General features: G+C 45.7%; 1 protein-coding gene across 1 annotated transcript in view; it reads right to left on the reverse strand.

Annotated features, from left to right (window-relative positions):
• Window positions 1-17,368, reverse strand: part of MSH3 (mutS homolog 3) — a 267,619-nt gene that overhangs the window by 189,089 nt on the left and 61,162 nt on the right. The window contains exon 8 of the mRNA XM_075325143.1: window positions 9,770-9,936. Coding sequence (XP_075181258.1) covers window positions 9,770-9,936 — 167 coding nt within the window. The remainder of the gene's footprint in view (window positions 1-9,769; window positions 9,937-17,368) is intronic.

A 17,368-nucleotide genomic window follows, 5' to 3' on the forward strand; every position in this document is an offset into this window, starting at 1 on the left:
CTCCCAGGTCCTCACTGTGATTTCTGGCGGTCCCTCTGAGGAGGTATGCTCCACGCCGTCCTCCCATGCTTCTGACTGACCCACTCACATCAGATCGAACACACACACCAATCACCGATCAGATTACACACACACACACACACACACACACACACACACACACACACACACACACACACACACACACACAAATCACTAGTCATTCAACATCCAGCGGTACAGAATGCCTCCAGCCGCAGGGAATCACTGGATGTGGTGAGTGTATGTGTGCGATCTGATGTGTGCGGGTGTGAGATCTCACGTCTGTGGGTTTGTGATCACTGCTCATTTTCTTTTGGCCCTTGAGGAAGCCAAATCTTTGGTGGAGGAACGCGTGGGGAAACATCCCATACAAACGGTGATCCTTGGATCCCACACCACTTTCCTTTCCTCTTGATCGATCGATTTGGACCTTGGGTGGTCCAATCGATCTGATTTCTGTTTGATACTATTGATTTCCTTATTAGAAGGTGTTTTTCACCGTCCTCCTGTTAGGTTTGCTTAATTGTCATTATACTGAGATCTGGTTGGTGGTGTCAGATAGGGTATTCCATTCTAATGGTATAGTCATTTCATGCAGGAATAATTGTGCACGATTCTTGCATGCATGCCCTTTTCTTTACCCATTATGATGTGTTTGGTGGAATTCAAATCAGGATCTTAGTGCTAGTACATTATAGCACTAGGTTTTGGGGTGTTTGTTACAAGTCAAATTGTAGACGTTTTTAAATGTTTTTAAATCACATCATTGTTCTGTGAGTAATTTATGTATGCTTCTCTTTAGTACAAATAAAATATTTTTTTGTTTATTTATACAAAGTTTGTTGGTCGATCCATTTTTGTACAGCAACTCTTTCTCTCCTTTAATTGTCTATGGTCTCTTGTTGTTGTTGGGGATCCCAGTAGGGGAAGGCTGCCCCCTTTTTCTCTATGATCCAATGAGTTTGTGATCCACTGCAGGGCCTCCCGCTCAATGTCTGGTGAGAATGATTGAGGTGTCCGCTGCTATAATGAAGTGTCCTGCAGTATCTAACTTTTTTAGGTGCATGGACACTTCAGTATTGAATCACGACTAGGGCTAATCTTCAGGGTAGGGCTTATATTTAAACCCCACTCTGAAAATCCCTATTAGGGCTTATTTTTTAGGGAAGTCTTATTTTTGGAAGAAAAAAAAAACAGTTCTGTGATGACAACCAGAAGAGGAGAGCAGAGCTGTGTATCTTTACAAACACTTATTGCAGATCTCATTTCAAGGCAGATAGTGGGAGGAAGAGAGGAGTACAGCAGAGCTAGGCAGCATAGGGAAAGTGAGCAGAAGTGTGTCATTACAAACAACTACTGCAGTGCTCTTCCCTCACAGCATTGTCAGCTCTACCATACTATCCCTCCCCAAGACAGTGACTGCGATGAAATGAGAGCTGCAAGAATTGTCCGCAATGACACAGCTCTGCTCCTCTAATTATATATTTTCTACATATAATCATGCTGTTTATGTGTTCTGACCTTTGTTTGGGGAACATTCTGTGCATAAGGGGTACTTCTCACATAGAGAGATCGCTAGCGAGATCGCTGCGGAGTCACAGGCTTTGTGACGTACCAGTGACCTCATCAGCGATCTCGCTGTGTGTGACCCTAAGCAGCGACCTGGCCCCTGCTGAGAAATCGCTGATCGTTACACACTGTTCTGGTTCATTTTTTGCTCGTTGGTCTCCCGTTGTGCAGCACACATTGGTGTGTTTGATGGCGGGAGACCAACGAGCACCGACTGTGTAAGCAGCGTACGCTGGTAACCAAGGTAAATATCAGGTAACTAAGCAAAGAGCTTTGCTTAGTAACTCGATATTTACCTTGGTTACCAGCGTACACTGCTTAATGCTGGCTCCCTGCACACGTAACCAGGTTACACATCAGGTTACTAAGCAAAGCGCTTTGCTTAGTTACCCGATATTTACCCTGGCTACGTGTGCAGGGAGCCAGCGCTAAGTGGTGTATGCTGGTAACCAAGGTAAATATCGAGTTACTAAGCAAAGCGCTTTGCTTAGTTACCCGATATTTACCTTGGTTACCAACGTACACGCTTACAGGCTGCCAGCGCTGGCTCCCTACACACGAAACCAGGGTAAATATTGGGTAACTAAGCAAAGCGCTTTGCTTAGTAACCTGATGTGTACCTTGGTTACCAAGTGCAGAGTCGCTGGTGGCTGGTGAGTTCTGCCTGATTGACAGCTCACCAGCGACGTACCAGCGATCTTGACCAGGTCAAATCGTGGTCGGAATCGCTGGTACGTCGTTTAGTGAGACAGTACCCTAACTTGTGTTGTAAGTCTTTTTGCATAAAGGAGTTTTCCAGTCTCTAACAAGTGATGGTTTATCTTTGGAATGTCATTAATATTAGATCTTTGGCAGTCCAACTATTGCCACTCTTTTCGATCTATTCACGGTTAACATAAGCTGCAGACTGGTTCTTACTTGCCTGAACCATATTTTTAAAGCAGCTGTTCAAAACCTTGCAGCAATATTCCATTGAAGTGAATGTAATAATGCTACAATATCTTGAATGTCCACTAAAGAGAATATGATGTAGGCATACAAGAACCAGCCTGAAGCTGAGGCGCCCACAGAATTTTCTACAAAAGAAGGACCAGGACATGCTGAGGACACTCACATTAAATGGATCATATCAGGTGATTCATGCTGCCCAAACCATGGGTATAATGAATCAGAGTCTGGCTACGCTCTAGTGGTTCAGAGAAAATATAACTAAGAAGGGGGCTGAAGACCATAGGGGCATGGGGCTAGTCTGGTTAAACCTCCTGGAGAGGACTTCCCTACGCTGCAAGGGATCATTGACAGGACTATCCCATCAGTGTACTTAGCGAGAGACCTGTTAATCACCTGAAGCCTCACTAGGATGAGCTGGATAGGGGTGGTGCCGGTACAGTCTCGACTCTACCTGTGGTCCCAGGAAAACTCTTCAAACTATAAAATTTCAAATGCTCCACTGCAAATACACAGCCAGGCTCGGATTCATCCCGCCGTAGTTTAGGCAGCATGAATTAGCTGACAAAGTCAGGCATAGAGGAAAAAAAAAGAAAGAAAGTAAGGGACATGCTGATATAATCATAAGGGCTAATAATAAGTATAAGAATGGGAAGAACAGGCTACACAGCCAAGAGAATTATAATGGAGCACAATAGTTAGTCCTGATTCAGTGGACAATGACAAATCTTGGCAGATAAAAGGGATAAACTTAGAATAAAAATAATTCACACATTTTACTACACATGTGAAATTTTTACTTTTGGAGGAAAGTATACTTTAGCCCAAAATGTTTTCAAGGACATATGTTGTAAAATGTGCAAAGTCTTCAAAAGTATCTATTTAACCATGTTTTAACTTGCCCCTGATCATTCATTTGTGACTCACCTCTGTGTCCTCCTTCTGCTGCCAACAGGTCTCTTTACTCGTTTGTATGAGGAATTGCCACAGCCACATAGGCTAGCTCAAGTAGTGTGACGGGATTCAAGTAACGGGCGTCCACACAGGACACTGTGGTCTGCTTGACACTTCTGTTTTTGCAAAGTGTAATGGACTTTATAACAAACCCAGCTCTACTACCTCTGATCGTCATTGTGGGGTATTGTCACGCTAGGTATGGGGAAATTCCAAGCGAACAGTGAAATGGGAGGGAAGGAAAGAGGGAAACCCTGTGTCTAGAGAAGGGGGAGATGATGACCCCCTGATCAAACCTTTCACTGGCCCCGGTCTTCCTTGACCACCCTTTAGAGATTCCGCACCTATGCGTTGAGCAGGATACCTGGTCCTGTCTGACCCTAAACTGGGCCCTAGGTAAGAAATGGATGGGATGAGCACTTGGTCAACCCTACTATGATCTAAAGAACACACAGGGAACACAAAAAGGGGAAAGTAAATGAACAAATGATCGCCAAGATCACTAAAAGGTACCGTCACACATAACGAGATCACTAGCGAGATCGCAGCTGAGTCACGGTTTCTGTGACGCAGTAGCGATCCCGTTAGCGATCTTGTTATGTGTGACATCTACCAGCGATCAGGCCTCTGCTGTGAGATCGCTAGTCGTTGCAGAATGGTCCAGGCCATTTTCTTCAAAGGCGATGTCCTGCTGGGCAGGACATATCGCTGTGTTTGACACTGTGTGACAGGGTCACAGAGACTGCTGAGATCGTTATACAGGTCGCTACTGCCACCTGTATTGTTCCTGCATCGCTGGTAAGATCTGACTGTGTGACATCTCACCAGCGACCTCCCAGCGACTTACCAGCGATCCCTATCAGGTCGCATTGTTTTCGGGATCGCTGGTAAGTCGTTGTGTGTGACTGGGCCTTAAGAGAGAGGTACAGCAACATACAACAATGCTTATCAAGAAGATTACAAGCCAACTGTTTGCTCTCAAACCTGTATATAAAATTTAACTATCACAAGCAAACACCAATGGGAAATACAGGTATTTAAAGACACAAGGTGTAGTGATGAGGATTAACAACTGAGAGCTGAGGATATCCACAGGTTCCGAAAAAGATTAAAGCTGGGTTCACACATAGCGACAAAGACGTCGCTGTTACGTCACCATTTTCTGTGTCTCAACAGCGACCTTGTAAGTCGCTGTTATGATCGCTGCTTTGCTGTCAAACACAGCAGACGCAGCAGCGATCATAACGTCACGCGCCGCTGTGCTACATGTGCAGAGAGCGGGGAGCCGCGCACACCGCTTAGTGCTGGCTCCCTGCACTCCTAGCTACAGTACACATCGGGTTAATTACCCGATGTGTACTGCAGCTACATGTGCAGAGAGCAGGGAGCCGGCACTGGCAGCGAGAGCGGCGGACACTGGTAACAAAGGTAAATATCGGGTAACCAGGGAAAGGTCTTCCCTTGGTTACCCGATGTTTACCCTGGTTACAGCTTACCGCAGCTGCCAGATCCCGGCTCCTGCTCCCTGCTCGCTTCAGTTCGTCGCTCTCTCGCTGTCACACACAGCGATGTGTGCATCAGAGCGGGAGAGCGACGACCAAAAAATGAAGCTGGACATTCAGCAACGAGTGGCAACCTCACAGCAGGGGCCAGGTCGTTGCTGGATGTCACACACAGCGACAGCGACGGGACGTCGCTGCTACGTCACAGAAAATGGTGACTTAGCAGCGACGTCGTTGTCGTCGTCGCTGTGTGTGACACCACCTTAACGCCATACAGGAAAGACAAACAGGATTCTATTTACATGACAGAAAGAAGAATAGAATGTCAGGAAGCAGTTTGTGTAGCTAAAAACAGCGACCTTCTACAGCCAGATACCACAGGACTGTGTCAACCGTGACAGATATTTCTGCTACATCATAGCTCAAACTCTGCCATGAAAGGAAACCTGTCAGGAACCCTATTATGTCCTCCAACCCAGCAGGATTCAAATCTGTATGCCCAAATTCCCTGCCTAACAAACCCTATATAATGTTATTCACTAAAATCAAATGTTTAAAAAAGGATTTATAAACTCCACTACTCCTATGTGAAATAGGTCTCCTGTGAATGGTCGATGGGGCATTAGTTTCCCAGACTAGTCAGCCCTCTTTCCATGTTATCACGCGCCCTGTGGGTGCAATAACATTATTTCCACGATCTGACGTCACCACCAGCTTCTGGAAATCTCACGCATGGACATTGCTTTGTTCACTTACATTGAGTGTCTGAAGCCAGGTGTACACGTCCTGACTTTAGAGCATAATCGCAAGGGCACAAGCTGCTCTTCCGATCAAGCGCAGTGTGCCTCTCTGAAGCCAGGACGTGTACACCCAGCTTCAGACACTCAATATGAGGGAACAGTGCCACACGCATGGAGCTGGCGGTGGCTGTGGCTCGTGAAAAACATGTTATCACACCCACAGGGGCATGATAACATGGAAGGAGGGCCAACTAGTCTGGGGAACGTAACGAGCAATCGACCTGTCACAAGCTTAATTAGCATAGGAATAGCAGAGTTTATAAATCATTGTTTTACATATTGATTCTAGTGAACAGCGTTATACAGGGCTGGTTGGGGAGTGAATTTGGGCATACCGATATGAATGCTGCTGGGTTGGAGGGCATAGAGGAACTGATAGATTCCCTTTAAACTCTGCTATATCAGTGTGCTGGTTCTACCTTTGGACATTATTGCACATCCAAATACTACATACAGTATGAGCCTTGTTTCTGGGTAACACTTCTACATCATCATTTCAGTTCTGCTATATCTGTGTGCCAGGTCTGATACACTGAGTCACCACTACTTTGGTTCCTTCGCTATATTATTGAGTCTACCCAGCTTCACTGTGGATTACAACTCTGCAACTCCAGTTGTCATAACTCCTCCTCAGCTACACCTCTTGCCTTTGTTGCAGGCCTATCGCGTTCAATTTAAGAAATCCTGGAGTTCGTTGAATATTCTCACAAGGGTTGACATAACAGTCATTCAGATGCAAAATTGTCATGGAGGACTGTTCTAGGATAGATACTTTCTTGTGTAACAAAGAAGTAACAGCACGTAACAGGTGCATATAACATTTAACATCTTGATAGAAGACGACAACTCTGAAACATGCATTACATTCACTGATGAGTTCTTCTGAATGAGGGAATGTCAGGGGGGTGCTACGCTAGCCCTGAGACACTGGGCCCTGAGCTCACCCTGACCCTTGAGGTACCCTTTATGGTAGGGAGGTCCAGGTCACCACCCTAAGCTCTGTCACCTGGCCCTGTCCTTAAAACACCAACCCCAGGATGGTCAGGAGCCCAGGTGGCAACCTCCCAAAGGCACAGACAAGGGGATAAAACTGAAACACACTCACACTGCAAAGGACCACAGATGAGAGACAAAGCAACACCAGAGGGAATAAACCAAAAGGAGTAGGAGTACTTCACACCAAGGAACTCTCAAACCGAGCCTGACAACGATTAGCTGGTCACCAAATAGAGGTATGCCACAAACGCCGGGATTTCCCCACTGCAAGCAGACCATCTTCGGCGATCTCCTACTATAAACCTCAGCCTTAAATAGGAGGAGACCAGCTGTGGAAGGAAATTAGCACCTGGCTTTCAGCACGCTGCTCCACAAGGATTGTCTGACGGACTCTGCCATATGAACAGAGTCCAACACTATAGAAGTAATCCACGAGCGCAGATACGGACGGCAAATGATGGAAAAGCTCTTTAAATCAGGGGGGACCTAAATAATACTTCGAAAACAAAATCGAATACTTCAATACTCTTCTGGTCGTAGGTTAAAAACAGAGGAACTAAATGGTTCAAAAACAAATCATTTTTCACAGTATATAAGTACGAGGCAGGAGACGACGCCACGTGCAGAGAATTGATTTATCCATGTCTTATATGTAAGGACATTTGCATTTCTGTTTCATAACCGACTGTCAAAGAGTTATCTCAAAACATTCACAAGCTGAAATGCCAAAACTTTAGAAACTGTTGCCATGTACTGTTACTGTCAAAGGCATGAAAGTGACAGCAGAGAACAGCCTATATTTTTTATTTCAGCACAGTAATTACACTGCATCCCACATTTGGGAACTCGCTAGACACCCACTTCAGAGGGAAGCTCGGAAAGCAATCTTCTCAGGAAAGCAAGAAAAGATTTAAAAAGAACCCAAATTCAATGTGAAGTGTTCCGACAGAATGGTGATAATGTGATAATACACTCCAGTGTGCTCTGTAATTACACCGCAGTAAACACGGCACACAGCTAAGGGCAGGTATCCCGATATAAGCAACGGCTAAAATATTAGTATTGTCCCCACCTAGGCTCAATGACCCGAGCGCTGATAGGCCGAATTCCCAAGGATAAAGCGGGCGATGTTCACTCCAAATACAACTATATGTTACCATCACTTATAGATTTACATTACCGTGCGGTTATCCATCACATCACCCAGATGCTCATTTATAGTTTTCTAGGATGAGCACCATTAAGGTACCGTCACACATAACGAGATCGCTAGCGAGATCGCAGCTGAGTCACGGTTTCTGTGACGCAGTAGCGATCCCGTTAGCGATCTTGTTATGTGTGACACCTACCAGCGATCAGGCCCCTGCTGTGAGGTCGCCGGTCGTTGCCGAATGGTCCAGGCCATTTTCTTCAAAGACTATGTTCTGCTGGGCAGGACACATCGCTGTGTTTGACACTGTGTGACAGGGTCCCAGTGACTGCTGAGATCGTTATACAGGTCGCTACTGCCACCTGTATTGTTCCTGCATCGCTGGTAAGATCTGACTGTGTGACATCTCACCAGCGACCTCCCCGCGACTTACCAGCGATCCCTATCAGGTCGCATCGTTTTCGGGATCGCTGGTAAGTCGTTGTGTGTGACTGGGCCTTTATATAGAAAGCAGGAAGAAAACGATCATGAAAAGGAAACCCTGAATATATCCCAATAATGCGGATTATTACACATTTTAGCAAATCAGATTTCCCTACACGGCAATTTATATAGAAAACGTTCCTAACTGATTCAGATTCTAGAAGGAAATTGCACAGTGTACAGTGGTGGGCGAAAGTTTGGACACGGACACAAATTTTAGTTTTCACACAGATTGCGGCTTCAGTGTTTTTCCATCTTGTAGTCAGATGTTTTTATGATTACTGAAGTACAATTATCAGCGTTTCACATGTTTTTACACTTTTATTAACAAATCCAACATGTTTATGTAAAGGCTCGATATTTACAGTGATGACCCTTATTTTGCAAGACTTGTGCACTTCCCCCTGGCAGCTGGATATCATCTTCTGGCCCAAATCCTGACTGATGACAACAGATTCTTGCCTAATTAGTGATTGGGGTTCATCACAATTTTAACGCCCACATCGGCGTCTCCACATGGACCTGCTCCCTCCCCCGGCGGGGATGTCTGCTCGCTCACCAGTCTGTCTGTCCTGCGGTGGCCGCTCCAGTCCCTTCCCATGCTGCTGTCTCCCAGAGGCGGTATTCTCATCGCAGATTTCCTGCTTCTGCTCTAGGAAATGGTGCAAAGCCACACCCTTTTCTTAAAGGGCCAGCGTACCTTTAACCCGGAAGTGCCTCTCAAGTTAGCTGCGAGTCTGCAGCTATTTAAGGTACTTCCTCCCCTTATGGAGTGCCTGGTCCTACATGTTGCTAGTTCCAAGGTCCCATAGCACCGTGCTGCTGTTGTTCTATTGTGCTTGTCTCTGTTGCTGACATGTTTGTGTTTCAGTGTACTGCGGCTGTTATCCCTAACCTGCCACTGCTGCTACAAGCTGCCACCCCGGCTGCCAATTACGATACCCACTGCCGTGAAGTATCTTCACCAGCTGCTGTTGCCACATCTATCCTAGTGGACACTTCGACACCTGCTGTCACCTATCTCCAGAGACTGTTGCTTCTGTACCCCTGGCGCCAGCTGTCGCAGCACCAGTCTTCCCGAGTGGCACCCGGTCTCACACCTGCAGCGTAACCCCCTCACCTCTAGAGGCTCTTGTGACAGTGACTGCAGACTTCAGACCAAGCCTGGACAACCTCTTTAATGTTCAACTACATTCAACCAGAGTACTGGAACTACAGAACCCTTTTATTACAGCACAGCACCACCTGGTGGACCTGTGGGAGCATTTCTGATAGTTATTGATGTATTATTTTCCTTTCTGCTTCGTTTTTTTTTCTGTTCACAAGACATTACGCCGTGCACTCACCATGCTGCCGTTATACTAGAGATCAGCTTTTCAGTTCCTTCAGAAATTTCAGAGGGAAGTAAAATTTCAGCCGGCTGCAGACGTAGTATTCTTGTCTCCAACTCAGAGCGGGATTTAGAGTCATGAAAACTGTCAAATATCACTTCTCCTGTAGACGGCTGGACGGCCTGGACACAAGACAAAAAAGGGAATAGTAATAAATAGTGCGTCATAACAGACTAGAAGATTTATTTCACTGCACAATGGAAAGAGCTATGACGACAATGACAGGTCGCACCCCCCCATACTTTACAGCAGGGTTAGCGTACGCTATATTGTATGTAGGTGTGGCTTGGGGCGGAGCTTTACAGGCACCGTGTTCTGTACCGATGCAGCGTACACAATTTCCTGCGCTGTTCCTTCAAAACTCTTTATGATAACAGAATCCTACTTATGGGGTCCATTCCTGTGGACAGCTTTGTGCTTGCACTGATGAAGCATATCTGAACTTGCCATTTAAAGGGAATCTGTCAAAAGGGTTTTTGCTCCCCCATCTGAGAGCAGCATAATGTAGAGTTAGAGACCCTGATTCCAGCGATGTGTCACTTACTGAGCTGTTTGCTGTCATTATGATAAAATAAACGTTATCTCTGCTGCAGATCTGGCAGTTATACAGCGCTCACGAATATGCTGAACTACCTGCAGCACGCCAAGTAGTCCTGTAATGATAACCTACTGCTGATTAATTAATAATAATAATTTTATTCATTTATATAGCGCTATTAATTCCACAGCGCTTTACAAACATTGGCATCACTGCCCCCACTGGGGCTCACAATCTAGAGTCCCTATCTGTATGTCTTTGGAGTGTGGGAGGAAACCCACGCAAACACGGGGAGAACATACAAACTCCTTGCAGATAGTGTCCTTTGTGGGATTTGAATCCAAGACCCTAGCGCTGCAAGACTGAGAAAAAGACTGAGCCACCGTGACGCCCAATTAGTGGTTTTATCAAAAGTACACTAAGCAGCCCAGTAAGTGACACATCACTTGAATGAAGATCTCTGCCCCCACATTATGCTGCTCTCAGATTAGGTGGCAAAAACCTGGTGACCGATTCACTTTAATTCTGAGGCTGCATTATTGTGATCACTCATCTGCCGTCTTATGGACAACTATTATTATTATTAAATATAGTGCCATTTATTCCATGGCACTTTACAAGTGAAAAGGGTATACATAAAAAAACTAGTACAACAATCATTAAAGTACAAAACAGACAGGTACAGGAGGAGAGAGGACCCTGCCCACAAAGGCTCACAGTCTACAGACTGCTGATTAAACATGATAAGATCCTTGTACTGCACCAACTCAACTCTGCTACATCTCTATACATCAGTGCGAGCCGCCACCACTATCTTGTAGGCCGCCGGCCCTTTAAATCCGCACATGTGCTGCTGTGCTTACCAATGCGTTCTCCCGCTGGCCAGTGCCAGCGAGAGAGGACTTCCTTTGTGGGCGGGTTTAGTGCTCTGCATTGCCCGCCCTCTGCCCTGCGTGGCCGCCCTCCGGCCCTCGGAGCTAAGTGCCCACCCCCCGGCCCTCGGAGCTGCGTGCCCGGTGCCTGCTCTCCGGTGCTGTGAGTCCGGCGCTGCTGTGTGTCCAGCGCCTGCCCTCTGCTACTGTGTACCCTGTCCAGTGCTTTGTGCCCCCCCTCCCCTCAGTGTTGTGTGCCCCCCAATGCGGTGTATCACCCCAGGTTTGTGTGTCCCTCCGCCACCCCCCCCCACTGATGTCAGGGCTCCGCAAGTGATATCTGTGCCCCCCCCAGTGGCGCCTGCGCCCCAGCCCCTCTTGTGTGGCGCCTGTGCCCCAGCCCCTCTTGTGTAGCGCCTGTGCCCCAGCCCCTCTTGTGATGTGCATGTCCTCAGCGTCTCCTGTGACTTATACATAACAGGAGGGGCGGGGGGCATATACATCACAGGAGGGGCTGGGGGCATATACATGTCCCCAGCCCCTTGTGTGATGTATGTGCCCCCAGTGTCTCCTGTGATGTATATACAGCAGTCCCAGTGTCTCCTATGTGATATATGTGCCCCCAGTGTCTCCTGTGATGTATATACAGAGTCTGTTAAGTGATGTATATGATTTACCAATCTTATCACAAACAGTTGACTGTGCTCCAGACCCAGACAAAAATGAAAAAGTAGCTGTGAGAAGAAACATTATTAGTATCACCAAACATCACAGCTGCACCAAAGAGAAGCAGCTCCGGCCACCACAATAGGGTGAGTTAATTGTTTGACCAAATATAGCTGGGTCATTTTCACATTGATAATTTGGTGCGGCCCCCGAAGGTTGGTAGATAATTCCAAATGGCCCCCGGCTGAAAAAAAGGTTCCTCACCCCTGCTATACATGATGTTCTTGATATATGTGGCTGAAGGGAATCCCCACCACCTTATCCTAATGTATCTTGTAATTACGGTATGTTAATGCGTTACAATCTGTGCATTATACGATTTTACAATATTTACCTAGGCATATAGCACAATCTCAACACTGCTACATCTGTGAACTCTAAGTAATTACGGTATTACCTGTGGTTTTATTTAGGGCTACATAACAAATTCAACTGTCAATTCGGTTTACTTTGTGATTTTACAATATAATATATGATTTTACATAGAACGGCAGGTAAATTCCGCTACATTATTTCTACTTATGGTGTTTTTTTTATTTTTTTTTAAATGATGTAACTGATAATAAGCTCCGTTCTGCTACATCTCTGTGCACCATTACATCACAGAAGTATCTACCGCATATAATATCTCTCACTGTAGGAAACAGGCCACGGTGATATCACACAGTGCAGCCACGTGTGCCCGCAGTAAGTTTACCTGCAGTCCTGTGTAAAGCCACAGGTGATGGAGCTGTCATGGAGCGATCTATGGCCTTACACAGAACTGCAAGAAAACCTGCTGTATTCCATAACACAGAACAAACAACTGACTGTCACGCTGCATCTTTTTATTTGCTTGGTGTTTTGGGTACGTCTAGTGCGGATCCCTTGGAAAGGGCCAGTCACTGAAATATTTTTGTAGATTTATGCAGTATTCCTTCCCATTCTGTTCCCCTCCTTCTAAAGTTATGACCCCCGGTAATAAAAATGCAGATTTTCCCTTAAACAACTGAGCGTATATCAGAAAACGTCTCTGCAGGTATTTTATTTCTCTCCTGTAGAACACTGGCCATTCAAAACATGGCCACGGCCACAGAGAAGGTTACAGCTACCGCCTGGCTCTGCATGATCTCCTGAGTAGAGATTTGTCTCATATGAAGATGCTGAAAACGTCAATCACAGTGTCCATTCCTGCTGCTGGAGTAAACCGCACCGGAGCGCAGCAGCTCATCGCCTGCAGCTCAGCTCATCACTTCCAGAGGTAAGACCCATGTACATTTGCTTAAACACAGCATTAACCCTAGAATGTGCAACCATAGAAATCAACCATAGAAAACAAGTAACCTAGCAGGCCTGCAAGGCCCCAGGTATGCGTTCTAGGGTTAATAAATGCACAAGTCAATTGGTAACATTTAATGGCCTGTTCACACACAGACACAAATATATAGGAACCTGACAGCGGATACAGGCTGCTCGATCCCCAGGCACCATGCAGTAGTGATGGGCAGTCCGGCTCTTTTTGGTGATCCGGTTCCCATGGCTCCGCTCACCAAAAAGAGCCGGATCTTTCAGATCGTTCTTGGCTCCTTATTAAATATGTGTTCACCCCAGGTGACCACATATTTAAGATTATAGTAACGCCGCTGAAACCCCGCCCACCCACGGCTAAGCCCCGCCCACTTACAAATGACCAATTATATTGTTGAGTAGGCAGAGTTTAGCCGTGGGTGGGCGGGGTTTCAGCGGCGAAAAGAGCAGTTTAGTGATCTTAGTGGCTCACACTGGTGATCCGGCTCCTGTCAGTCACTACAGGGAGCCGGATCTTTGTGTCGGATCGTTTGCGACCGACACATCACTACCATGTAGCAGACTATGGCTGCATAATATCAGCCAGATATGTGCAACTCAGAAATGCTAAAACCTGGGATAAAAACAACAAGTACCCTGCAGTAAATAAGTAAATCAATAGTAATAGTATATGTAAATAACATAGGGGCACTATTTTGATCAAAAAAGCATAAAAGCCATCCCACCATTATAAGGCAGTTGGTCCTGTCTGTAAATGATCCACCTCTCCAGGTGCCAGCAGTGATGCAGGCAGTTATCAGCTAATGGCCAGTGTGAACAAGCACCTACACATAGCACTAACACCAACAAGTGTGCTGGCCCATTTTTTGGGATCAGCTCTGAATAACTGCTGCATTACAGAGAAAAACATGGTTTTAGAAACATTCTGCCCGATGGACGAGCAGCATGTATCAGGTACTGACTGTATGATCTCAGCCAGGCATGTTTCATTCTGAAATGATGCAACGTTTTTGAGCAAAAGATACTTTAAGGCTATGTGCACATGTTGCATCTTTGTGGTGACTACAAAGATGCACATTTTTGGTCCCAAAAATCCCTCCTTCCGCATGAATTTCTTGCCGCATTTTACTGGGTTTTTTTTGTTGTTTTTTTTTTTACAGTGTTTTTGCTTAGTTTGTTTAAGTCAAATCTATTGACTGGAAGGGCTCAAAAACACTAGCAAAAACGCAAAAAGAATTGACACGCTGCATCTTTTTGGTCACCACAAAGACGCAGCCAAAAAAAATGTGCAATGTGCAGACAGCAATGAAATCTCAGACTTTGCTGAGGAAGGCAATGAATGCAGCTTTGGGACCAAAACTGTATCCGAAAAACGCAGCCAAAAACGCAACGTGCGCACAAGGCCTAAAAGCTGGCAGGGGCAGAGCCGCACAGAAGACTAGTCAGACAGGCGAGTACTCAGAAACTTCTCCCCGCCCTCTCACCTTGAATAACAGGTCTTTCCCTGAATGCGTGTGTGGGGAGGAACCTGTGTCACTGTCAGCAAGTGCAGAGAGGCCACAGAGGACAGCCCGTCTGACTCTCCCCTGCTGCGCGATCCCCGACGTTTATAAAAAGAAGTTATCCACGACTTTAAAATTGATCGCCTATCCTTTGGATAGGTCATCAGCGTCTGACACCCCGCACCCCCGCCAATCAGCTGTTCTCAGGCCGTCGGCAGCACGAAATTCTGAGTTCTGGAGCTGCCTCATCTTCTGATAGTGGCAACAGCCGGGTCCTGCACATCCGCCTCTTAGGTGATTCGAATGGGAGGTGAATGTGCAGTACCCGGCCACGGCCGCCATCAGAAGACGGGGCAGCTCCAGAACTGAGCATTTATAGCTACCTGCTGCAGCCAACAGCTTGAGAACAGCTGAGCAGCGGGGGGGTGAGGTATCGGACCCTAGCCGATCAGACATTGATGACCTATCCTTAGGATAGGACATCACTGTTAAGTAGTGGACAACCTCTTTAAAGTATAAAACCGAATAGAGAAAATTGAAGACCTAACCCAATCAGAATAATTTTATTGAAAAAAAAAAAACAAAATGTGTAGAATTTATACTGTAGTTTATATACATAGCAATGAGTCATGGGATTTTATTATTTTTTTTTTGGGATAAGATAAGATGGGATAAGACAAATAGTAATGCAGTTATAGTAATGCAGTTAGTGGTATACAAAAGCAGGTGTTAATAATTAGTATATGTCCAAAATAGTAATAGAAAAATAAAAAAAAATGGGCATATTATATAACATAGCCGGGCTGTACCATGTAATGCCTCGTCCCACGAGGACATGTACTAAACATAGGTAAAAAGACCAATATAAAGAATAGCAACAAACTAATGCAAAAACAGTATAGTAAAATTAACTGCATGTGTCAGGATAATGCAGTACTATAGCAATATAATAGAGTTCCTTGCATGAGAACCCAGAAGTAATGTGCAAACAAAAGGTAAAAAGCCAGCAGATGTAAAACTACTTGTGGTCATGCTGTAAGAGGATTAACAGAGCTGAGGTGGAAATGAGAGACAGAAGAGCAGGCACCACGACGTGCGTTTCGTTGTTGCAACGCCATCACGCTACCTGTGTACACAGACTGGGGACAGGGAACTGAACTTTCTCCACTTTTTTTTTTCCTTTCTACCAAAGGCTGCATATACTTTTACAAGGTTTTTTTTTTACTGCCAAACTTTATACACTATAAAAAATAAAACAAATGCATGTGTGTACAGTTCCATTGCGAACATATGTGTCTCCATGGTTATAGACTACAAGCTATGACAATATGTAGTCTGGTCATGCAGTCGTGTGTTCCTACCTGCCATCTGCACCTTTTTGTGCTAACAGACAATGTAAGAGAAAGCATAACCAAAAGAACTATAATTCATCTGCAGGATCAGTGGCACGAACAAACCATGGAGACGTATAGGTCTAGATTGGAGCTGTAAACACAAAATGGAAGGATATATTTAATGAACACAGTCTATTATTTCTTCATTCTTTTGTAATTATGGAGGCGTTAAAAAACACGCTGCAGAACTCTACATTGTTAAATAATCTTTCGGAAACATTGTGAGGGACTTTGCAGGTATTCCATAATTTAATAGTATTGGAATTGCTGGCAGCCAAAAAAAAAAATAAAAATACAGATACAGGGAATATTAAGTTTCCACATGGATGGCTTGTGGACACATTTACGGCTGCAGCAGACTACATGTGCGCTACACCATGAAAGCTACCGGCAGTGAACAGCGGGCAAGGCTACAGAGACAGCTGAGAAATGCTCTAACCCGCTCCATTAACAAAGTGATGGGGGGGGGGGAAGCATTTTCTATAATATTATGTAGCTAAGCAAGTCCAAAAAGCATTGTATATGAACGTATCATCAAAAAATTACCTATTTACATCAGATTTTTATATATTCGTGTATTTAAAACATACTATCTTTATTTCCTAAACAGACTCAAATCTTGCAATATTTACACTTACTACTAGGCCTAATACTAGGCTCACTCTCCCTGTTCTGTACAGATCAATTTCTGCAGTCTCATTATCATTACAGGGGCATACTTGCAGTATTGGAGACCGGAAGTGACTGGGCATGACCACCCAGGGATAGTAGGGGGAGCGGCGACAGTGAGCGGGAGCACCTAGAGATAGTGGGTAGGGAGGAGACCATGGTCATAGCGGAGACAATGAGCGGGAGCACCCAGAGATAGTGGGTGGGGCAGAGACCGTGAGCGGGAGCACCCAGAGATAGTGGGTGGGGCAGAGACCGTGAGCGGGAGCACCCAGAGATAGTGGGTGGGGCGGAGACAGTGAGCGGGAGCACCCAGAGACAGTGGGCATAGCGGAGACAGTGAGAAGGAGCACCCAGAGATAGTGGGAAGAGCAGAGACAGTGGACGGGAGCACCTAGAGATAGTGGGCAGAGCGGAGACAGTGAGCGGGAGCACCCAGAGATAGTGGGTGGGGCGGAGACAGAAGGCATAGCGGAGACAGTGAGAAGGAGCACCCAGAGATAGTGGGAAGAGCAGAGACAGTGGGCGGGAGCACCTAGAGATAGTGGGCAGAGCGGAGACAGTGA

The sequence above is a fragment of the Anomaloglossus baeobatrachus genome, chromosome 1, assembly GCF_048569485.1.
Source record: "Anomaloglossus baeobatrachus isolate aAnoBae1 chromosome 1, aAnoBae1.hap1, whole genome shotgun sequence".
Taxonomy (NCBI): Eukaryota; Metazoa; Chordata; class Amphibia; order Anura; family Aromobatidae; genus Anomaloglossus; species Anomaloglossus baeobatrachus.